Consider the following 24,472-nt stretch of genomic DNA (forward strand, 5'->3'; position numbering starts at 1 on the left):
CTGCGAGGCAGCGGAGGTTGTCGCGCGGCTCAGTAGGGAGGACGCGGACAACTACGAGAAGGTCAAGGCTTGCCTTCTACGAAAGTATAGACTTAGCGCCGAGGCGTTCAGGCAAAGATTTTGGGGAGCTAAGAAATCGAGGGACGAGAGCTATCCCGATTTCTTATACAATTTGAAAGTGAACTTGGTTGAGTGGCTAAAGAGTACGGAGTCATATAGTGACCGGGACGCTGTAGTTGAGAGAATTTTGTTGGAGCAGTTTTACAACTGCCTCCCTGAAGAGGAGAGAAATTGGCTAAGGGACCGGGACAACGTAGCGTCGGCGACGAAAGCTGCCGAACTCGTTGAGGAGTACGCTTCGCGCCGGCAGTTTAGCAACACAACTAGAGTTGATAGGCCCCGTAATTTCGGAAGGAGTGCGAATTATCGTCCCGAGAGGCACTTTGCGAGCTCTACAGTCGAGAAGAAAGAAAGGAAGGTTCCTTACGAGAAACCTCAAAAACAGGACGACAGTGAGAAGGGTGCAAAAGTGGCCAATGCACAGAAGGAAAAAGCCGCGTTTGAGGCTAGGAGGCCGCTCACTTGTTACAGATGCAATGAGCCGGGTCACATAGCAATGAACTGCCGAAAAGAAAAGGTGGCGTTCTCGTGTGTCAGTGACTGCGATGAAAACATGAAGCTGCTGAAACCTTACATGCATGACCTGGTAGTGAACGGGAAGCCATGCAAGGAAGATGAGATGGGAGAATCGCTTACTGTTAGCCCTGAGACAGATGGCGCGTTGGCAGATAAGGCAGAGGTCCCGCGCCAGAAAGAATGCAGTGAGGTTCGGTGTGAAAGAAATGACAGAGCCAGAGAGGGGACACCGCTGGTGCAGCTGGCGAGCACTAGCATTCAGGAAGTCGAGGCGGTATCAAGCGGCACAAAGAGTGAAAGGGAATCGCCTGACGGTAGCAGTGAAGCGCCAGGCAGGAGCACAACGTTCGCTGAAAAGTGCCGTACAGACGAGATTGTTTCTGTTGCCCGGAATGAGGAGGAGGCTGCCCCTATAGAAAGACAGCAGGAAAATGAGCTTGGGTGCTCAGACGAAACCACAGGAGTGGACGATTCGTCAGTTAGTCCGTCGCCTGGCACTCAGAATAAAGCGCAAGTAGCGTCGCTACACAAGAAACATCGCGAACGCGACAAGCGTTTGAAAAATGCTAGGGCAGGTGTAGATGCTAGTGCGAGGGCCGGCAAATTAACAAAGGACGGCACCACGAAAGCTAATGACCGAAAGGGAAAATCAGTGAAATTTTCCCGAAGGCGGATGGGCCCGATCAAAGCCCAGGTGACTGCCCTGGCGGGCCGAAAGAGGGACAGACGGCATAGTCGTTGGACACGAGACGCAGGCTTTGCGCTACGAAGAATAGGGCGCGACAGCCACACAAAAGGGCGCCACAGAGAGCGCGTGAGTCGGAGGGGGTCGCTGCAGGCAGGGACAAAGAAATGGTGGAGGCACCCTTTCCACAGTAGGTCGAGCAGAGGCGGAACCAATCAAGCACGCAGTTTTCTTGAAGCACCTGCTTGTGGACCGGCCATCCGACCACGACCGCGCAGGGCGCGGCTGAAGAATGTTCAATTCGGGGCATAAGTGTTTGCCTTTTTTTTGTGCATTGGCTCACTGAAAAGAAAAAAAAAAAAACCAGACAGGGGTGAAGGCAAACAGTTTCCAGTTTTTAGTGGTAATGCTGAGTGGTGTTAGTGGACTACAGGATTTTCACTCAGTTATGCAGCTTTTGGAGCTGTTTACTTTTTTTTGTACATGCAGGAAGGGACGCGGACTTCTTAGCTGTTCTTTTTAAGCAGTCCGGAATGCTCTCCATGAACCAAAATTGCTACTAATAGTTTTTTTTCGTGCGTTTTTGAAAATGAGGGTGTACAGTAGCAGGTTCGGTTTTTCTCAGCTTGCGTGGGTCCTGGGAGTTTTCAGTGTGAACTATTCACAATGGCTATACTGACCGGATTATAGCACCCTCTTTTGGAACTGGTTTGCTCGGAGGGAAGCTCGGAAGCTGAGTGCTTGCTTGCGCATGTGGTTGAAGTTTCAGAGACGCCTCAAAGAATTTGGCCGGCGTAATAGAAGACCACGTTACGAGCGGCAGAGGGCTTCTGGCATGCTTCTGCAAGTCGTCTCTTCGTGCAGCAGCGATGACTGCTACTCGCCGAGACTCGTCTGGCGGGGGAGGTAGCTGTTACGACCCATCTTGAGACCCGAGATGAAACGGAGGGAGATTCAACGTAGCGGCAATTTTGACGGGTCGTTTGACTTCAACTTGACCCCTCGATGACCTCACAGAAAAGGGCGACTTTCTGGGAAGTGGCCAATGAGGCTCTTCCCACACTCGGCTCGGCGAAAACGACCTCCCCTTCGAGAAGCAACCGACGACAGGAGAAGAAAGGGTGTCCCTCGTCTTGAAAAAAAATACCCGGAACGAATCAGAGGAAGCCTGCGCAGCTGCGGCTGTGACGTCAACACGACACAATGCTATAGGAATGCGGACTGCGGACTTAGGAATGCGGACTCGCCAGTTCCCATGTGCGGGCTCTAAGCAGGTGTCTTAGTTGGCAGTGACGTGTGGTGCCGATCTTTTGTGCCACGATGAGTTACCGCCTAGTGAGGAGGCTCAACAGGTCTTCGATGGCGGTGCTGGTGCCGATCTTTTGTGTCGCGATGGAATGTCGCCTGGTGCAGGGGCGGAGTCTTGGGCTATATAACCTGCGACCAAAGTGGGCACGAACGCTCTGGACCTTCGGTAATAGGTTCATCCAGTGTGGCTCTGAACCTTGGGTAATAGGTTCATCCAGTGGCTCTGAGCCTTGGATATCAGGCTCATCCAGACGCTCGACGCTATGAACTCTTCTTTTTGTAAATTTATGTAAATAAGTGTCTCAGTTTCTTGTCATTAAATCTGCTTGTTTTTGTAATCTCTAACCATCTGAAGTTCAGACAGTTCCTTCATTCCGGACGAGCCCCCTTGGAGACGCCACAACTGGCCACGCTACCTCGTGACGCAACAACTGGTGGCAGCGGTGGGATCTGCTACCTTGCGTCACAACAACCGCTAGTTCCGGCACTTTGAGCGCAGTTTGGCACTGTCTGCTTCCAAAACGGATGGTCGAGTGCAGGCCTAGTCGTCGCTAGCCTTTGCGATGCCAATGAATTGGAGCCAGCTGTTTACAGCCTACATCAGCGGCAGCCAACCTCTCGTATCTCATGAAGAAATGTGCAAACCGCACATCACAATAACATGTTGCCATGAACCAGCCTCGATCCGTTTCTTTGGAGAACTCGAGCAGCGTTCTAGCTTGTCGACGAGTGAAAGTTACTTGAGTCTCCGCCGTTTATCACAACCCGCAAACCATCATCTGCTTCCATGGCGGCTGCAGCTGCACTATTTCAGCACTAACCATGGAGCAGGTGCAGTTTTCCTGAACTAGACTCGCACTTCTTTCAAACGAATGCCGTGGTTCAGAGGGCACCATGTTCCACCGCTGAAATGAATCCATGTGGCATATAAGTCGGGTACAACTCAAGAACGAAGCAGCACATGCCCATCAAAGGAGACCGCCCAGCCAAGCGCGTCGACCGAACAGTTTTCTGTTCGGTCACCACAGGTGCGCCGCGACAGCAGTGGAGACTGAAGCTGCCACGACCGTCTGTTGCCGAATATGACCCCACCTGTAGCATTCAGCGCTTTTGCGAAAAAGACGCTCTCGCGCGGATCTATGCGAAAGGTGAGCAGCCCAGCCCTCTCCCCCCCCCCCCTCCCCCTTTAGTGGCCAGTGCAGCTGAGACAATTAACGGGGGCACCACACCTACTAGTACCTTCGCCTTTCTCCCTGTCTTTTCCCCTGCTCCTGCTCAGGTGCTCCTAGAGACGATGGCGGATGCCGGGGCAGCAAAATCTCTTCCTTTATTTTTGCGTTATTATTCTTTTAGCCTTATCCCTAACAAAGGACATCCACCGTCGGCGACACGGGGACAAAGCGCCGACTCCTTCGTTCTCTTTCGCAGACTTGGCTGCATGCACAGCCACACAAATCGACGTGATTGGCTGGAGAGCTCCGTCTGAGTTGCGTGTGCCGCTTCGTTCTTTTGTTGTAACCGACTATAGTGCTGAGAAGTCCCCTTTTCGGAAACTGGCACAAAGGACCGCCCCCTCCCCTTGCTGCGCGCCCCTCCTGCAGGCGGGGTAGACTAGTGCCGCAGGAAAAGGAATTCTCGGAAAATGATTACAAGCACGTTATAAGCGGTGTTTACATGACGGGTTGAGTGGAGGATTTGAGGTGAAAACCGGTTACTGGGTTCATGTTAACGAGTCGGGTCCGGGAGTCGAGGGAGCGAGTCCAGTCAACTCCGCTGCAGGGGGTGGGTTGACTCACTCCACCCCTACAGCAGACAGCACGTAAACCGGTCTGAGTAGGGTTAGTGGAAGGAGGGGTGATAAATGCGAACCTGTCATTCGCTTGCGCCGTAGCGCCTGCGAGGCAGCCGTGCATGCCGCAATCTTCCCGGCTGCCACTGCCCTTTCCCGCTGCGCCGTTCGACGCTTGGTGCCGCTGCTGTTGAACCGGTCGCGACTCGCTAAAATCGAGTTCATGTAAACATGCAGTCAAGTTGGGCTGACCTTGCTCAACTCGATCTCCTGGCTCGACCCGCCGAAGTCGGGTTCATGTAAACGAGGCTATAGTTTCCTGACAATAGACGGTGTGAAAATAGCAGCTGTTCCTAGTTTCCAGGTACGCGCGCGTGGACACGCATGCATACACACACACATACGCGGGCGCACTTTTTCAATCTTTGACCCAACCAAATCGAGGCAAATCGACGCAAGGTTAGAAAGATATACATTTCAACACGCGATGGAAAATTCTGGAGGGAATAAGCAACCTAATGATGCAAACTGGATACAAGAAAGACGTACGTCTAAAATGAATAAGAGCACGCAGTTGAGGGTCCAAACGAGAGAGGGGAGGGGGTCGCCCTAAGTGCCTACAGAACTATCGCTTTGTAGCCGACCCCTTTTTTTTTTGGCAGCATTCCTGCACACCTCGCCCCCCCCGTTCTTCTTCGTACAATGTCTATAAAAAAGTCTCGAGTCCGCCTCGTGAATGGTATGCATCTGTATACTGCATTTTTGTGAGCCTTGGCAAAGTTCCGTCGAAGTTGATCGGAATTGGTTTCAAGGTGCCGCCGCATGTACGACGAATATTTGCGTCTGAGGTAAACACATTCCGACACCCTGCGGTGCTAACCCTCTCAATAGCAACTTCACGTCTCTTGTGCAATGTCGATTCATTTCAAGGGTAAACAGAAATTGACAATTGCCCACTTCTCTCTGCCTTTTTCTTTACCAACCATAGTTTATAAGGTTGGACAGGCATACGCTGAGCGTTGACTAAATTGTATAGCTGTCTTTGTTATAGTTTTCTTATCATAGATGCAATATCATTTGGTAAAAAAAATATATTTTTTTTCAGCGCTATAGTTAGCAGGTTACACTCTAGACCAGGAGTGTTCCGACTACTACTAATATTACTATGCATCAACAGTGACGAAGTGATTGAACGCGCAAAAGACGAGGGCAGAAGGAAGGACACAAGAAAGACACCGATTTCAACTATAAGGTTCATTGAAAAAAAAAAAAAAACGCTAGAAATATATACATGGGACATAAACATAATTAATTTTCTTTATTTCACACCTTCCTTATTTTTGGCGTCCGCTTCCTCTTTTCGCTTACTTACTAATTTGCTCTGTGCAATTATGTCGACAGTTATCACTAACTCTCCCAAGTTTCCACTGTGTCGACGTTGTGCCTTTTGCGATGCGGGCTGGGCAGCATTATTTTTTTCTTTTTCTTTGCTCCCACTAATATATATCACGACATTGAAAACAGGAAAGTCTGTAGTCGCGTAAAACTCAAGAACGAAACGGCACATTCCCTCAAAGGAGTCCCTCCAGATAGTAACATCGACGGTACAGCTTTCTGCGGCTATTTAGCCAAGGCTAAACAAGAGAGAGAAGGAAACGGTCCTCTGTTCCCGTGCTGGCATCCTTATCCCGAACAAGGATCACCTCACCTCTGACGCCGTTTGGACAAAGACGGTACCCTCTTTGCCCCGGCTCGCCCCACTCTCTTTGGCTTTGGCAAGGGACAGGCAGAGAAAGAAGCATGCGGAACCACCCCAGCCAACACCTCCCCCCACGCACGACGAGGACTAGCAGCCGGGCTTGCCATGGTTCGTTTGTAATCCTCTGAAGGCAGGCGCAGCAACAAAAGAACCCTCACGCAGCACAGGTGCACGGGTCAAGAAAGGACCCGACACGTATCTCAACATCTCAACCAAAACCAGTCTCGGATCGCTGGGGGCAAGACGGGTAGACACTTTCTCAGTGATGGATCAGTGTCGTAGCCTGGTGGCAGAATATGAACTACTCGCAAGATGGCGGCAGTGGAACCGCCACCTTAAGGCGCTCGGCTGCTGTCCCGAAAGATGCGGGTTCGATCCCGGCCGCGGCAGTTGAATTTCAATGGAGGCGAAATTCTAGAAGTCCGTGTATTGTGCGATGTCAGTGCACGTCAAAGTACCCGTGGTGGTCGGAATTTCCGGAGCCCTTCACTGTGGCGTCCCTCATAGCCTGAGTCGCTTTGGGACGTTAAACCCTCATAAACCATAACTGGGGTCCCAAGCTTTCGTGGCAACTGGAAAGTTTTCGCAATGTTTGAGCAACCGCTGTGACCCTCCGGTTTAAGATATAACAAGTTTAGCTCATTAGAAAGAAAAAATATATATTTACTTTTCCCGACACGTGCTGCTAGGCAGATACAGAAAGATTTTTCATTTCCTGAAGTAGCAGGCAGCGCAAGTCTATGTTATCCTCTTGACTGTATGTGAAAGAATGCCTCAGGATTCGAATATACATTGTTATAAAGGTCCGTATATTTCGTTCAATATACGTGATTCGACATGTGTCGAAAGAACACTTTCGTAACCATCTATCTTCCGCTGCTGTGGATATAGAGCAAAAAAGAAGAGCTCTGTTTTGAAGATGTCTCCTTGCGTTGTATTTGCTTGCATAGCGTTCACTATTTCATCCTATCGGGTCATAATTGCACGGGCGCATCTGGTTTCGTAATCTTGCCGGCTTACAGGCTCCGTCACGCTTTTTCGCCAGCTCTCAACGGAATGGTATTTTGTTCAGAGACAAAGGAAATTAAAAAATGGGAACATTACAGGAGTAAAGGAACGCCCTATATACGGAATCTACTTTGGTGGCCCAAATAGGCCCCGTTACATGCTCAAGCTAACCTAGCCGATTCGAATTCACTTTCTACATAGGAAATCACTTTGTTCTGAGCGTATATCTACCTCATGTGCCGTGAAGACACAAGAATACTGAAGAAACGAACGCGCAAGATACACAAAAGAGAAATATTAAAAGCATACATCCCAAGAATGATTCTGCAAAGACGCGGCTTTGCGCGAGACAGGCAAAATCCCACCGGCTTACCGTTGAGGTGGGCTTGATGAGTTTCAAAGCAGAGCCTTACTTGCGGCTGTCAGCTTCGTTTGTTCCCAGCACGCTGGCTTTCTCACAAGTTGACTTTTCTTTTGTTCTATAATGCTCGAAGACAGTTTCTGTCTCCAAAACCGCACAGCCACGGTCATTTCTCTCTCTTTGTTTTTTTTTTTATTATAGAGGGATTTGTATTCGTCACAAGCATGGAGCGTTGAGGACGCTCTTTCTATTGAGTCAGATACCTCGTCTTGTGCGAATATTTGATAATTTCGATTATTCGGCCGAATGGTAAAGTATTCAATATTCAATTCGATCCGAATGTTTGGTATTTGACATCTATTAATCGCAACTGAATAACGTTTTCGGAAAGTTTGCTTCAGGTGGTCCCGATTCGGCGTCTTTGCCAAACGTAACCAGGCTTATGGTTTGCTTTCTTGCTCCGATATGGACGCTTGTAGGGCTTTGCTAAATATGGAGAAGTATTTAAAGGTGAGGACACGGATTCTCCATAAGCCTGGTTACTTTTGGCAAGACAGTACTCCCTGTGGGATGGCATTGCGGTGCACGCAACTAAAAGCAACAGCCACGCAATAACGCAAGACTAAATGTCGGAGGCAAGCAGCCATAGAAGGCGATAAAACGGCGCAACTTCTGTGCGTTTCGCTCGCACTACTAGCGGTGTTCTGTAGTTTCGGATCCCAGAGCGACGCGTGCTCTGGCGGTTACTACAAGAAACAGAAGTTTGCCCTCGCGCTACCGCTCGTGCGGGAAAGCGACCGCAAGCGCGAGCGAGCCAGGCATACCAGTTGTTTCACCTAAGACTTTATACTATTTTTAAATATAGGCTTGTTGAGTTAGAAGAGCACTTTTTTCGGCATAGCACTGTCGGTGGTGTAGTACGTCAGAATAAAGCTAAGACGTGCTAACTAACAGGCTGGTTAACTAATACTGAAGAGTTGCCTTTTAACTATTACCGTTAGGATCCTTAATTATTGAGAGACGTGTAGCCGTAAGTAGTATCTATATCAGCTTTTAGAATTTCGAAAACGTGGTTACCCTATGCGCTGTGGCCCAACAAGTTTTAGCTATTTCGACGAGTTACGTGCACTGGAGAGGTTGCTTTCACTGCAAGCTTGTCGAAAGCGCATGTATTTTGAAGCGATGTACCGAGAATTTGTTAGGCCGCAGTGCCGAGGGTAACTACGTTTCCTAAATTCTTAAAACTGATACACATATTAAATACGATGGGCTACAAGCCTTTCAGTAATTAAGGAGCCTAGCAGTAATAGTTAAAAGTTAACTTTTTAATATTAGTTCCCCAGCCTGCTAGTTAGCACGCTTAGCTCTATTCTGATGTACTACATCGCTGACAATGCTATGCCGAAAAAGCGCTCTTCTAACTAAAAAAAACCTATTTTTAAAAACCGTGTAAAGACTTAGGTGAAACACCCTATATGCAGTTAGAATTTTCGTCAGCGGAACCGACTCCTTGAAATAACGCGCTCATTCTTGCATGAAGTGGCCTTATTTGTGAGTCAAAGGTGTTCAAAATACTCGCTTCGAAATTATTCGAAGGAAATCGCTATTCGTTTGGAATTCACTTCGAAACCAAACACCATTATTCGCACAAGACTATGATAAGAACATCTTGTTGCACCAGATCATATGCATTCCGAGCTCCTGTCGTTCGTCCTCAGACTGTGTAAATCCGTGGAGCGAAGCTGGAGCATTACCCAAGTTTTTGTCTTCGTTGAGCAAGAACTTCTTCTTATAGCTAAGTGCTGTAGAAACGCGGCGATTGCTTTTCGGCGCCATATATTGATCGACATTCTAGGCGCTCTCTGGAGCGCTTTCATAACGCTGTGTACTTTATCTAGCAAAGTTCTCGCGCCTATAGCAACGCGCCGGTTGCAAAAGCGTGACCGTGTGCGTACCAGTGCGCGTGCTCCTGTGTGTAATAGAAAAGGCTGGCGAGAGAAGCTCCAGCTTTTTATAGCTCTGCTGGCTCCCACTTGTGCAGCGAAAAACAGACTGGGTGCGTGAATGCCGGCGTGCGAGAGAAAGTACGCGTTTGCGTGCGTGCGCGTGTAATAAGGGAGAAAATTACTTATTGGAGTGAAAGTGCTCAAAATCAAAGTGAAATCAAGCAATCAGAGCGATCTATCGCATCGAAGAATGCAGGGTGACGCTGTATTCGGCTCGAAGCGGGCGCGCCTGGCGCCGCCATGTGGTCAACGTTAACCACGCAGACCCCGCAAGGGCCGCAGTGCAAACTGCTCCGGCTTGCAAATGCAAGCCGCAGGACTCGTGCTAGCGTTCTGCGCATGCGCGCTACCGTCCCCGCAAGCTCCTTGCATACGCTAAGCCGTTGCGGATGCACAACTAAGACAATCTCAGTCACTCAGTAGCTATCGTTCTGCGGCTGAACTCGGGGTGGCGGAATCGATATCGGCCTCACAGTCTGCATTTCAATGGAGCCTAAAGGCAGAAACGCCGGGGTGTTTCAAGAATTTTGCGCACGTTAGAAAAGCCCAGGCGGTTCAAATTATTCAGAAGCCCTCCACTAACTGCGTGTCTCATGAAATGTTTTAATCAATTCACTAATTAGTTATTTACTTATCGATTGATCTATCGATTAATAAATGTTTGAAACGTATTCTCAATTGCACCCTCGCTTGCTCTTTTCGTCAAAAACGTTTCAGCTTTAAAGGCAAAGCAGAAAACACACAAAGTGAAGACTCCCTGACCACGCGCAGCTACGAAGTCTGCCGTCTGGCTCGGAACGAATTTCAAAAACCAGGCGCGTGCAACAGCAAGCGCTTCTCTTGAATGTTTTTCTCTTTTCTTATAGCCTTCAGTAAAGCCTGGCATTGCTCCGCAACCTTCTGTTTGCGTCTCATTTTTGTCTGGAAAAAGCTATATATTATAGACACGTACCCGGACTGCAGCTCAACATAATCCTGCAAAATTAATGAGCTCACGCACCCGCTCTCAAACTCCGAGCAAGGGGAGCATTGCGCTCTCGTTTTTTTTTTTTTTGTTCCTTCTTAGAGTAGGTTTACATCCTCCGCATCTTGGAAACGTGGCTGCAAGAGGAAGGCAAGCAGGACTTTACGATCCAGCTCCTGGAACACTCAACGAAACAGATATGCAGGATGGTCAGCAGGGTTACGAACTATAAAAAAGGGGTGAAGGAGCGGGAGGCGTTGTGCATCACTTTGGCGCTGATCATACCGAGGATGACATGCGTGCTTGCCGTACCTAGAACCCAACAAAGGGGAAAAGAACGAGATGTAAACATGCGTCTGAAAGGTGCATAATCAAGCCTCAGGCGTAATGAACTGCGCCTCGACCTAGAAAAGCTGATGAGTATGCGGGCGTACGCACAAATGAGGAGCACAGCGAGTTCATGCTCAGATTTCAGTTGGAAAGACTGAAGAGAACACCCGCTAGTACAGCACTACTGGTAAATTTGGAATAGCTGGCGAAAGACGAGGGCGAAGGTAAGATAGACAATGACAGTAAAACGAGGATCACTTTCATGGTGAAACCAGTGAACAAGAACATGCACACAAAGAACCACGAAGCAAGAAGAAACAGATGGGTCTGTATGCGGACGCGTCCATGTACAGAACGGAGGAAAACGCGAGGACGGTACCAGTAGTGAGCGCCAGAGGAAATACAATACTGGTGCATCAGTAGGCATAAATACCAAACAGGCAACGGAAGAGATCGCCATGGCCCTGGCTCTGACGGAGGCCAACCGGCGAGAGCTGAACTACTGTATAGCGAAGGATTCTCACGATGCGACGAGGACAAACAGAAAAGGAAAGATGAACGCAAAGCCGCGAGGATCCCTTCCGAACAAAAACAACACAGACACGGAACTAACCACACAAACATTAAACCATCATCATTTGGATTTCCGACACTGGGGCTGAGGAAAATGTCACGGTAGACACCGTTGTCCGAGGGTTCACGAACCTAAGGGTGGGTTTGCCGGTCGAACCCTTCAGCACCCCAGAATCTTAAGGGGAGGCAATGAAGGCGTTGTTGGGAGCGAGCAAGAGGTACTTGGCTCCGGCGAACAGTCTCAGTAGAGAGCAGGCCACCACGCTAAGACGATTGCCAACAGAAACATTTACAAGCAGTGTCATGTATCATAAAATGTGGCCGACTAGATACTTGGAAGTGTGCGTGCAGTTCGTGGGCTACGCCACGACGCACCACGTTTCTTGGGGCTACGAACAAAGCTCTTCATTACCTAAGTCTAATAGTCCTAGTCTAAAGCAGTGGGAGGCCCTCCTGACCAACTCCGACCCGAGCACAATGCTCATGTTGGTGACGATGGCCGAGGATGCGGTGGAGGCCAACGGGATCCTGGGTTGAGGTAGACTGGCCATCGAAGCTCTATATCTATCTCTTCCTCACCCCCTATGCCCTAATTACTCATTACTGAAATACATGGTTTTTAAAAAAGTACTATTACTGTATCCTCTTAAATGGCAGCTGCATAGCTTTTAGAAATCGACGAGCTTAACTGTTTTAACAACTGCTCTATAACAATCAGTTAAAAAAAATATTACTTAGCTATACACCGAGATTTATTACACCTTTGAATGTCTCAGAACCGATGTGCAAAAAAAAAAAACAGAATCATTCTATAATGACATTTGTTAAGAAATGGCCAAGAGACGAATGCCAGCAACAGCATAAAAAGTGAAAGCTGAGAAAATCAAGCTTAAGCTTGTTTCAAGAGTGCAAGTAGTCTACCTCTCATATCAATACAGGCCTACTTGAATTTTTCCCTCAGTACCCCTGTCTTAACACGAGAGAAGGCATCTTATTAGAACGCATCAACGATTATGCTCCCCTTTAATTTTGACTGAGAAACGTTTGTACTTATTTTTTTTCCCATTAAACACATGATAATTGGCATGACCCTACGCGTCGATACATACATTGCTTTATTCAATGAGTTGAATTCACTTGTAAACTCGGAATTAGCGTATGTGTTATGGTATGTGAATCATATTGTTGACATTTTATACCGACTGGGTAGCATGCACAAAGGCCTCGATTATAGTGCCCTGTAGTCCGCCTACTATGCGTGCTTCATAGGGCTAATTTGACTGGGTGCTATTGCCAATGTCGCCAACTCCACGGCTGCTGTTCGTTCGCCTGCAGGGAGGCTACGCCGGAAACGCCGCCGGCTTCCAGGTGATGTCGCTGCTCAAGGTGCCCGAGCTGCGCTCCAACCGTCCGGGCGTCGGGCTGCTACACTACGTGGCACAGGTACGTGAAAAGAAGGGCAGTCTGGCGGTATCGTAGTGCGTCTACAGTTCGCCCTATAATGCATGCACAGTAGTCGGACCCGATTCAAGATAATGACGATAAATGAAGCACTGAGAAAATGTTCGCCAGAAACAAGGAATGGTCCCCAAGTGCAAAGGTCTCCGTACTTAGGTTTTGTTATTTTGGGGGCAGGTTTGCCCATCTAAACGTACACTACACGCCCAACCTCGAGAATAAAAAAAAAGCAAGAGATGAGCTAAGATGTGACGGAAAAGAAAGGTAAAAGAAAACTGCATGCATGAAAAGTGAGCCGCGTATGTGCGACGTGAATAATGCCTCAAAAGTACTTTCCAACGCCATATGCAAGCAAATGTATGCATCTGATCGCGAAGTTGCTGTTCACAATAGATTCGCTTCACGGGTTTCGTCAGCCTTTACATGAAAAATGGGAGGGGAGTTCGAACCAGTGAGTATATAACGAGATTAAAGCCAGCCTGATGACAAAAGAAATGTGGAAAAAAGAAAGGAACGAGAACTATTGGAAAAGTAATATGCGAGACGTGTATCTCGCAACAGGAAAAAAAAAACACCCAGCTAATACTTATTTCTAAAAGTGAAGGAGGGCGAGACGGCTTCACGTATAGTAGACCTCGCTCAACGAGGCCGAGATGTGAAGAAAGCCAGGAAGCCAGCAATTTTATATACCTTAAAAAAACTAACAGAATGGTTCCAGTAGGTATACGGGTGGTGTTTGAATGCGGACGCTTGCTGTCCTGTGTGGAATGCATGCGTGTGACGTCACGGCCGCCATTTTGGCGTACACCGCACAGCTTCAGAGGTATAGGCCGGGGCAAAAGGCGATAAGCCGATTAGAATACGCGCAAGCTTTCGCCGTGCCCTTTGTGCGCCATATTGGCGGCCACTTTATCTTGAGTGCATACTCCCTGTAGGTCTCGACTGTTCGGTCACGAACACACACAAGCCCCTCATATATGCTCGCAATTATTCCCGTATAAACACAGCATTTCGTGCGCTGTCGATACGACCGCACGGAAGGGCATCGTCACCACCCGCCTTTTGTTCCAGGAAGCCGAGCGGGCGCAGGTCATGGGTGGCGGCCAGGGCTACGAGTCGGCCCTGCCCTCGCTGGAAGCGGCGAGCCGCGTGTCCGGAGACCAGGTGCGCGCCGACGTGTCTGCCCTCTCCGAGCGGCTGGCGCGACTGCAGGCAGAGGCCTCGAGGGCTGCGGCCCGCCCCTCCAGGGACGACGCCTTCCTGGCACGCACGCAGGCGCTGCTCGAGGTGAGTGCGTCCACACACTGACGCGGCTGCTCTCTGCGCTTCACTCTTCCCCGATTCAGATTAAATTTTCAGAAGCTCTCTACATGGAGGCACGCAAATGACACTGACAGCGAAGTGTATTCATTGACTATAAATAACTTGAACTCGAAGCGTACCTAGACTCTGATCCAATAATGCTCAGTTCAAAATAACGGCGGCCTTTTTATTTGCTGATACACTTGTTGACGAAGCGCAAGCGGCGAGTTCGAATAAAGCGGAAGTTCGAATTAAGCGAATTGGAATTAAACCAAGTCGCTTGCACCCCTGTCCTTCGCAGTAATGCCATGCATTGAACTCCATGTTTTTATATCTGCAAGACTTGTTGACAGCGTTTAAAAGCCTTTTGTATCGCAACTTTACAAATATACACAATAAATATATGAACACAATATATTTTGCCCATCTTTTCATTCCTTTTGTTTTCATGTATACTCTTCTTCTATTTATCACCTTTCTCCCCATCAAATCTAGTCCCTTATGCACCGTGGCTAGTCGCCGGCTTTAGCGTTTGCTTAAGTTTTGAGACTGTAGCAAAAATTCCTAATCTTTTCCTCAACGAGCTTTCTCTTTCTATCTCTGTCTCTCTGACTTGGAAGACGCTACGAAATAAGATAGCGAAAAAAAAAACATATCGGGGCACTTAGGAACCAGACCTTCACGCGCGTGCGACCTGTATATATGTTTATATTTACCATGTACATATGTAAATAGATTTATTGACTGTATACCCCTCCCCCTGTCCTTTCTACTATCCCCTCACCCCCTTTTCTTTCACTTCTACGCTCTGCCTGCTATCCTTTATTTCGCTGCCCCAGCTCAGGTGCTTCCAGCTGCGATAGCAGATGCCGGGGCAGCAAACATTCTTTTACCTTCCATATTAAATGTACCAATAAATAACCACTACTACTACTACTACTGAGGAACGTACGTGAGAGTAATGCGAAAGCATTGCAATCGTATTCAAATTCTCTGTGAATTCCAATTCCACATTAAACATATTCCAGTTCTATTTTAATTCTAATTGTATTAACTTGTAGTTGGTGCAGTTGTAAGTACTAGTACCGACTGACATTTCGTATTTTCCCGCCTCTGATGACGTCACACCGTTTCGACCAATCGCGAGTTTCATAACGCCGCAGCTTCTTGGGCGACTCCGGGTTTTCGAGTCGCTGAGCCGTCTAATGCTTCCGCGTGAATAAATGACGTCGAGGTGGCAGCGATCTCTCTAGAGTGGCTGAGACGCGGACGCACGTCGCAGGTGGCCCAGCGGGAGCTGGAGCGTCTGCGGCGGGGCCTGCGCAGCCTGGAGCAGGCCCGCGCCGACCTGGCCGCCTTCTTCTGCGAGGACCCGGCCGGATTCCAGCTCGAGGAGTGCTGCGGCGTCATCGCCAACTTCTGGCGGGGATTCAGGGCCGCCGACCAGGTACGCTCTGGACGGCGACTGAATGAACTATTGCGCCAGTTATCTTCTCTGCTCTTCGGTCAAGCAATACCTGACTCTGACCTAATCTAATCTGATCGAATTCAATCGAATATGCGCCCCATTATCTTACCGGTACTCACTTATGGGGCAGAAACGTGGAGGCTAACGAAAAGGGTTGAGCTTAAACAACGCAGCGAGCTATGGAAACAAAAATGGGATGGGGGTGGCGGTAGGTTATCCAGGGGGAGGAAGGGGGGGGGGGAGCAACCGCCTTCCCTTGCCCCCCCCCCCCCCTTGACGTAGCCTAATGTGGGGTCCTTTTAACGAAGTATTTTAAAATCACCAAGCCTAATTGGTTGTTCTTGTTATTCAAAATGTTTCTTTTTTTTACGAAAAGAACCAGAAAGCAGCAAAATAACAAAAGAAAGTGCACTTCTTGGTTCCGATTCTTGTCGATTTAAACTAACGCGTGATTTATGAAGCAACGTAGCGTTGAGTACAGTGTTTAACAACCCGGTGAAAAAAAAATTGGCAGTGGCTTAGCTCTGGTTAAGCCTGGATATACAAGCGAAAAGCTGCAGTTATGCTTTGTTTGACGTCATGGCTGCAGTTCGAGCACAATGCACTGGGAGCACCACGATAGCGGTGTAGATTTTGAGCCAACTCTCTCGCTACCACTTCTGGGTCTTCTTTTCTTCCTTCCATGGCGAATGTCTGCGCCTCTTCTACGGCCGCCGCCGCCGCTCACGCGTGCGTTATCGCAACGCCTTGCGAAAGAGCCTTCTCCTGGGACGGCGGCGGAGACCGCGCAGCAGCGGCAAGGGGTAAATTGGCGACGAGTAGGAGAAGTGGCGATGGAGTGCGCGCCGTGGCGCGCGGCCTCTTTTATGACCGCCGCCGCTGCTCACGCTAGAGCTGTGCACGGGCTCGGGCCGGCCCGAAAGCCCGTACCCAGCCCGGCCCGCGGGCCGGGCTCGGGCCTTGCGGAAGTCTATTCACCCGGGCCCGGGCCGGGCTCGGGCCACGGTATATTTGTCTCGGACGGGCCGGCCGGGCTTCGCGATCGCGATTGCTCCTGCGTGGCTCCAGCCGCCCTACTGTTACAGGTTCGAAACTAATAACTTGGAGTGATAACTCTCTACATGCGCCGTGTTTGCATATACTCACTAATTTTCATCTAGACCATGAGAGCCGAGAATTTTAAAAACATTGAAATAAACTGATTTTCCTTAAATTATCTCTTTCTGTTTCATCGTAACTTCAATTTCAGTTTTGCAGGTCGGGCCGGGCCCGGGCGGGCTTAGGTTTCTTCAGTGTCGGGCCGGGCTGGGCCTCCGTCAGTAGTGTAGGGTTCGGGCCGGGCGCGGGCTGAAATTTGCGGCCCGTGCACAGCTCTAGCTCACGCGTTCTCGCAACGCCTTGCGAAATAACCTTCTCCTCTTGGGACGGCGGCGGAGACCGCGCGGCAGCGGCGAAGGGTAAACCGGTGGCGAGGAGGAGAAGGGAGGGGGTGGCGACGAGGAGGAAGGGCGCGCCGCGGCGGCGCCCAGGGGTGGCCCACGCGAAGCGCGGTGTTGACGAGCCTAGTGAAACTTTTCGCTTCAATATACGAATGTCTAGACGTAAACAACATGCTGCTTAATAGCGTCTTTCATTGAATTTTTAAGGCACGTAAACTGACAGTCTCAAATAATTAAGAAGTTCCTAGGAGTTCTGTACTACGCGCGACATAAATGTAGTCGGAAAGCAATCGATCCACAAACGTTCATCTCAGTGTAAGTGGTGTGGGTTTCGCATGCAACACATGGCGAAAAAAAAAGCCGCACAGAGAGACGTCTCTGAGGCAGAAATGTATAGATCAAAAGCACACGCAGAATGCCTTCAGAATGTCGAATGATCTAGCGGTCACATAGAATAGCGCGCCGACAAACATACCCGCACGAAGGAGAGATAAAACACACACGAGCGCATAGCGGACGCCACGTCAAGCTCAGTCGGAGCCCGCAGTGGCTCGGATGGCAAATATGAAAGCTTTCTATTATTTGCCCCGCTGTCCCTTCTCCATCAGCGAAGTCAAACAAGCCATTTACGAGCGCGCAGTGCAGCATGAAGCGGGTGCATGGAAATGGGCCCGTCGGTCACATGTCACGTTATTGGCTCGGGAGTCTCCTTTTACTCCTTGAGTTACACGCGACTGAAAGAAAGAGAGGGCTGCAGCGCTCCTCTGGGACCTGCAGGTCATGGTTTTTGCTTATCGCCAACTCCGTTTCCTCGAAAACTTTCTAAAAGAAAGGAGTAAAAAGTGAGTAAGCTGTCCTCAAGCGCACACCCTTTTATAAAAGAGTGTGCAGTTTACACCCTTTTTGCTCCCATACAGAACTATTGATGTTTAGAGTGCACGCTGACACAATGCTAAATTGCCGCCAGTTTTTGTCTCGACAGCGCACCTCTCGCATGTGTTATTTTATTGAGACCTCGTGCAAAGGGCATTGGCGAGAGAGGGTGCTTAGGAAAGCGTCGAGCGCTCTTGACGCCAGCGTGGCATTATCGGCCCCTCTATCTGTTCTGTGCCGCAGGAGAACCGCAGGCGCTCCATGGCGGAGCCCGACGGAGGCGCAGCGCAGCCCCGGGGCCCCGCCGACCTGGTGCGGATGCGGGTGACGGACGAAAGGGGCGCCACGACCAGCGCCAGCTCGCCCGACGCCAGCCCGTCCAACAGCCTGAGGCGCAGCTTCCGCCGCAGTCGGCCCTCGTCCTCGGAGATGGCCAGCGACGACCAGCTCCTCGACTTCCTGCAGCGCCACGGCTCGGACCGCGAAGACTCGCTCGGTCAGTGCTGCGCTGGTCGCAAACCTAGCATGGACGGTAGTAGAAGAATCCTTTTTGGAAAAGGGGGTGACGAATGCCACCCAGCCGCTCGTCTGTGAGAACGTTACTTATAGATGGGCCATGTGGTCTGAAGAGAGGGCACTCTCAAAATAATCTGCAACTTAAGCCTAAAACACTCAACCAAGTAAAAAGCTGCGGAAAGCACTGGACGGCTGCCCTCTCAATTGCTACTTAATTGCAGTAAAGCGCGATATAATCCTGTCCGGATCTTGAACTCATAGGTTTGAACGGAGGGGTTTTCGACCGAGTTAATTGAGCACTGAAGTTTTTTTTTTTTTTCTTATAGAGAGCAGTTGACAAGTTCGTGGCTTTTGAAGAGATTTGTTTTAGCTCGTTAATGTTTGGCTTTATATTTCATCCTTTTGCATGCGCAGGAGCTGCCGAATGCCACCATACTGAGCATTTGCTGACTGTGCAAATATTGCTGGCTCCGTGTCTCCGTGCTGGCTCCGTGTCTGACGTTACTGTTCTGTACGGACAAAAGTCTGCGCATACAAACTCGCGGAAAAAAAATATATTTCTGTCGGTCGAGCAAAACATGTGCAAAACATGTCAATAAAAAGCATTGAGACACAAAGGAACATTCGTTCTCCATGCTCTGAAAAAATAGCAGTTGACTGAGTGGCAATACAACGCAGTAATAATTTTTTTTCCTGAATCCGCACCCTGCAAACCTTTGTTGACGGCATTACATGCAATGCTGTCACACTATGAACTCAAGTCCTTGATTCGTGCGTTAGCAGCAGCTGTCAATCTCAACACGCGTCTCGTAACATAAGTTGCTTAAGAGCACTCGGTCAACGATGACTGTAGTCGCTTCAATTTTTAAGCACTTTACGCCATGTGCGTGTGCGTGTGGGTAGGCGGGTAGCGACATGGTAGCTCTGGTACCAAGCAAACTGCCTTGAATGGTACCATCCATGTTTCCTTGACCCCTGGTATTATCATCATGCAGCACTAATAAATGAACTATATTTCAATGAACTAGCCGCATTTTGTCGCTACTGTGACGTGTCTGTGTGAGACCAGTGCTCCTCTCTTGATTGGCCATTGTCCCCATATAGGTCGGGCGGAAGACGTGATTGCTTGAGCGGAAACCTGCAGTTACGGTTGGGGGGAATCTCTTTTCAGTAAGGGGTGACATGTACACATAGCAATGCAGCAGCCACGGTTAAGTTCTGCAGTAAAGACCTTTTGAACTATTGCGTACAAGGCAGCGTGATGATTGCATGGCCTGCATGACCTCTGTTTAGAAAAACCCTATATTTGTATATGGAGCCCGTTTCTTAGGTGAAGCCATGAAAAGGGGGCATGATGAATGCGTCGTTTGTCGTCGCAAGTTGCCTCGGAGTGGCGGCACCGATGAGGCTTATTCTGTGACGGCCAGTTTGAATGAGGTCCAAATTTTTCAGTCGCTTCAGGATTTTTGTTTGACCCTATTAAAAAGAAAGAAAAGAAGCGATGGTTGTATAGACAATTACCTTGCAGAAATGGTATATCCTAGAGGGAGCATTTAGCCTCTATTCACTGCGCACTGCGCATTACTATTTTCCATCACGTTGTCGTCGCTTCGAAATTTGGAGGGTTTTCATTTTTTGTTATTCGTTGGCAGGGTAGTCTCTTTCGGGATCGGGGCTGGAATGTTCCTCCTCCAGAGAGCCTGCCGATAAAAAGGCCTCGCCCACCCACAAGCCTCAAACTACCAAAAGCCCACAAAGCAGAGGGACTGCTAAGCGACGGCAAAATTAAATTCAAGGACGCAAAGAGAAGGCGATCAATGTAAAAGCGAAGTGTACAGCCAATACCGCTAAGGCAGATTGGTCATATCACATCGTATGATTGTGTGTGAATTTTTTTAGCCTTCTCTACTTCTTTATTTTCGTCTAAGGTTTGCAGGCTCACCTTTTTTTTTTTTTTTTTAGCGGCTGGCATGCGATATATCTTGACTTCCCGCAGATTCCTCGTACAGTAGCAGCATATAGGCTGGAAAAACTGCTGTCTTTTAACCAAACCTAAGCTGTAACTCCTGATGGCGTTACCCTCGGCAGTAAGTAATTGTAATAGCTACCGCATGATCCTCCATTCTTGCAGGACGTCGAGCATCGCGTCGCGAAGCCAGACGTCGCTGGGCTGCAGACTTCTCGGAGGACTCGACGTCGCGAGAACGAGTGCCCTCGCGAGAAATAGAACACGCACCTCCGCCGACCCTGTCACGGGATCCTGCCGGCATCTCGTCGTCCGCAGCAGACGTGACGTCGTACGTCCCAAGGCGCCCCCTGCCAAAACTTACTTCTTCCGCGGCCACAAGCTTCGCCTCCTCTACAACGCCGTCGACTGAGTTGCCGAAGGGTCTTTCACAACGTAATGAGCAAACCAAGCCCGCCGTGCTGCCAGTTCCACCGCCCGCAATTTCTCTAAGCACTGCACCGCTTAATCTACATGAGCCGGCACCTCACGTCAGTTCATCACGCCGGACGACCAGCCCTCCTCGAAGGATCACACCACCGTCATCGACTCCGGCATTTCCCCCTGTTCCAGTGACAATCCCTTCCGCGCCCACAGCCCAAATTAGTTTTGTACACAACAATAGCCCTACTAGAAGAAGCGCTTTGCCATCGCCAAGGGCTCCCCACCTGATGGGCTTTCCGACTACATCGACAACGACTCACGGCAGTTCTATTCCTGACCCAAGTCTAACTCAAAGAAACAGCTTGTCATCACCGCCCCCAAGAGTGACACCACCTCCACGGATGACACCACCTCCTCGGATAACTTCACCTCCTCAGATAACACCACCTCCCAGGGCGACACCACCGCCTCAGGTTACACCACCTCCCCGCGCAACACCGCCACCAGCAACACCGACAACGTTGCATTCACCTCCTCCGTTGCCAACGACGCCGCCGGCTATTCCAGACACCCGGTCTTCCATCACGACACCCACGAGAAGAGAAGGATGGCCACGCAGTTCAATTCCGACGATGCCTGGAAGCACTGTGCTAAAGAGGAGTCCCAGGGTGTCCCCGTCGGACAAGCCTTTCATGAGGGCCACGTCTGCCTGGACAGCGAGGTCGGGACCACTTCCAACGCCCAACGGAAGCGCCAATTACTCGTCGTTCGGGCCGCCCCAGCACCTAATCACGCCTCCATCTTTCAACAATGGATCCTCAACAACCGCTTTTCTGGAACGTCGCGTGCCTCTGCAGCCCTATCGCGACCGGTCGGTTGGGCAGCGCCTCACCAGACCGAAGACGTCCGTGGACAACCAGCAAACAACAGGCTCACGGTGGCGTGGTTCGAGGACGGGAATGAGTCCGTTTTGAGGGAGCTTCTGTGAGCAACTGGCAGCTGGTACTGTCAGTGACGTGTTCCTTGAGAAGACGCTGCCTGCCTTTACTGTTTGCTCAACGGACGAGAAAAAGAAGCATCGGACCAGCTGGAACTGGTCCACAGCGTCAGCTTCGTCTTAGAGGCAGACCATCGACCTCACCGCTGCAGGCTACTGTTGCGACATCTACCCGAAGTGATAAGAACAAAAAAAACACCCATCAAAGTGCTTCCACAGCTGAAGGAGGCATGCCCAAGGAAAGAAAGGACACAAGGAAGGAAACGGACACTGTTTCGCGTATAGACTGTGTTTGCATGCACTATCTACTTAAAAAGTGCCAGTCTCTTAAACTGCCTAATTATCGTTATGTGCAGCTCTTTTCTGCGAGTGGCGAACCAAAAGTTCAGTTTTAAGCAGTGACTTTTGAAGACTGACAATGCAGCCTTTCAAAAGCGTCCTAATATTATTTTTTCTACTAACATCCCTATCAATGTAGTTGAGGCGTCACTTGCTGTGACCATAATTAAGTTAAATCTCTCCTTGAATAGTAAGGCCGCGTGCATGAATAGCCCTGTTTACCGCTTCTGTGAGCTAATTTCGTATCAACTAGTCGGCGCAATCCCGCATGCATCTTAATGCGGGTCCCTATCTTCGTTCTTGTGAAGTAAGGGTCCGATGTTTGCTTCAAGAGGCAAGCCTGTTGAACAGGATAAAAATGTGCCAAATAAAATTTTGCGTGCACTTGCTCCCCTTGTTGATTACTTCTGGTCCCTCGCACCGGAAACATCTGCTCCGCCGTGCTTTCCGTGCGGCTAAGATAAGGTCGCGAGAAGGTCGATCGGGCGGTCTGTCGGTCTGTTGGTCGGTCGGTCGGTCGGTCGGTCGGTCGGTCGGTCGGTCGATCGATCGATCGATCGATCGATCGATCGATCAATCAATCAATCAATCAATCAATCAATCAATCAATCAATCAATCAATCAATCAATCAATCAATCAATCAATCAATCAATCAATCAATCAATCAATCAATCAATCAATCAATCAATCAATCGATCGATCAAGAGTATGCTGCATGATCAATCAGTCAATAAATCAAGAGTATGCTGCATGATCAATCAGTCAATCAATCAAGAGTATGCTGCATGATCAATCAGTCCATAAAATTAAGGGTGTGCGGCAAGAGAGCAACTAAGCTCATTTGCAGAATATCATCTTCAGCAGCAGCTTAACTACTTCCACTGCAGGGCAAAGGCCTCTCCCATATCCCTCCAATTAACCCTGCCCAGTGCCAGCTGCGGCCAGCTTATCCCCGCAAACTTCATAATCTCACCCGCCCACCTAACTTTCTGCCGCCTCCATCTGAGCTTGCCTTCTCTCAGAAATCATTCCGTCAGCCCAAGGGACCATCGGTTATCTTGTTTTCGAATTACATGCCCTGCCCACATTTTTTGCTCTTGATATTATTAACCCGCGTTTGTTCCCTGACTCATTCTGCTCTCTTCCTGTCAGTTTCTTTTCCATAGCGCACTGCACTGCGATCAATTTAAATTCAAGCGTTTTCGTTTGACTGCTTACTTCCATCCCGTAGTTGAGTTATAGCAAGATCCAGCCATTGTATAATTTTTCCTTGAGGGATACTGGTAACCTGCTATGCAATACCTTAGAACCCCTACTAAATGCACACTACCGCATACTTATTATCTTAGCTATTTAACTCTCGTAGTCTGTATTATCCGACAACTTCTAAGTCTAGACAACTTCGCAGAATATAACTCTCACTTGAACCTATATGGCAGTTTTCTCAGATAGTTTTGAAAAACTGAGCTCTCGTTTTTATTGAAATGAAAATCGTATTACCGTGCATTTGATTACTCTCGTTTCTCACCTTCGAAACCTTTTCTTTTTCAGTAAAAATCTTGCGTCACTATAGCATCACCTTGATAATATGTAAAAAGTGGACTACATTAGCAAATTCACGAATCCACTTGTGGACCGGAAAGCACAGGTGGAAAATCTTATTTCTATAATAAATATATTCGGCCGCTTCTTCACACTTCTTCGTATAAGAGATCAGAAATGAATATTCGCTGTTCGAAAGTATAGCATGATATATGTATACTGCCTTCTTCTCCACTCACTGTGAAAGACAAGCATACGGCTCTCCCACATAGACGCAAACAAATTAAAAGGATAACTGAACTTGGCAACTAGCTGGGTAACGTGACCGAATGTTGTTTCAAATTGTTTCAATAGCGTTCTTCTGCAAAAGAAAGCAAGAAAAATTCTCAGCTCTGTTTTATTGCTTTGGATAATTTTGAGTCGAAGGCGGCTACGCAGCTTGCTTCTAAAATTTGTTTCTCGCGAGGAACAAAATAACGCAAAGAAAAGAACTATCTCGAAGCGCGGCACGTAGCTATAGTTCTGTCGCTGATTGCTGTGCCCCGGATTAATCGCATCAGTATCAGCACCTCTTAAAATATTACGCAGCTTAGAACGTTAAGTAATGTTCGATGAACGACGCACGTTAAAACGAAGCGGCTGCTTGCAATCACTGGCTGCAAACTGCCGCGTCTCAAGTTATGTTCCATAAACAATGACGACGCCCTTGCCATCGATAGCGGACACGTA

General features: G+C 49.0%; 1 protein-coding gene across 1 annotated transcript in view; it reads left to right on the forward strand.

Annotated features, from left to right (window-relative positions):
• Positions 1-22,590, forward strand: part of LOC149372348 (uncharacterized) — a 43,330-nt gene extending 20,740 nt beyond the window's left edge. Inside the window, exons 9-13 of the mRNA XM_089566810.1 lie at positions 12,755-12,862; positions 13,949-14,164; positions 15,462-15,626; positions 18,203-18,455; positions 20,607-22,590. Coding sequence (XP_089422936.1) covers positions 12,755-12,862; positions 13,949-14,164; positions 15,462-15,626; positions 18,203-18,455; positions 20,607-21,838 — 1,974 coding nt within the window. The 3' untranslated portion in view covers positions 21,839-22,590. The remainder of the gene's footprint in view (positions 1-12,754; positions 12,863-13,948; positions 14,165-15,461; positions 15,627-18,202; positions 18,456-20,606) is intronic.
• The last annotated feature ends 1,882 nt before the right edge of the window (positions 22,591-24,472 follow it).

This window comes from Amblyomma mixtum, chromosome 1 (assembly GCF_055824585.1).
Source record: "Amblyomma mixtum isolate Tamu chromosome 1, ASM5582458v1, whole genome shotgun sequence".
NCBI classification, from domain to species: domain Eukaryota; kingdom Metazoa; phylum Arthropoda; class Arachnida; order Ixodida; family Ixodidae; genus Amblyomma; species Amblyomma mixtum.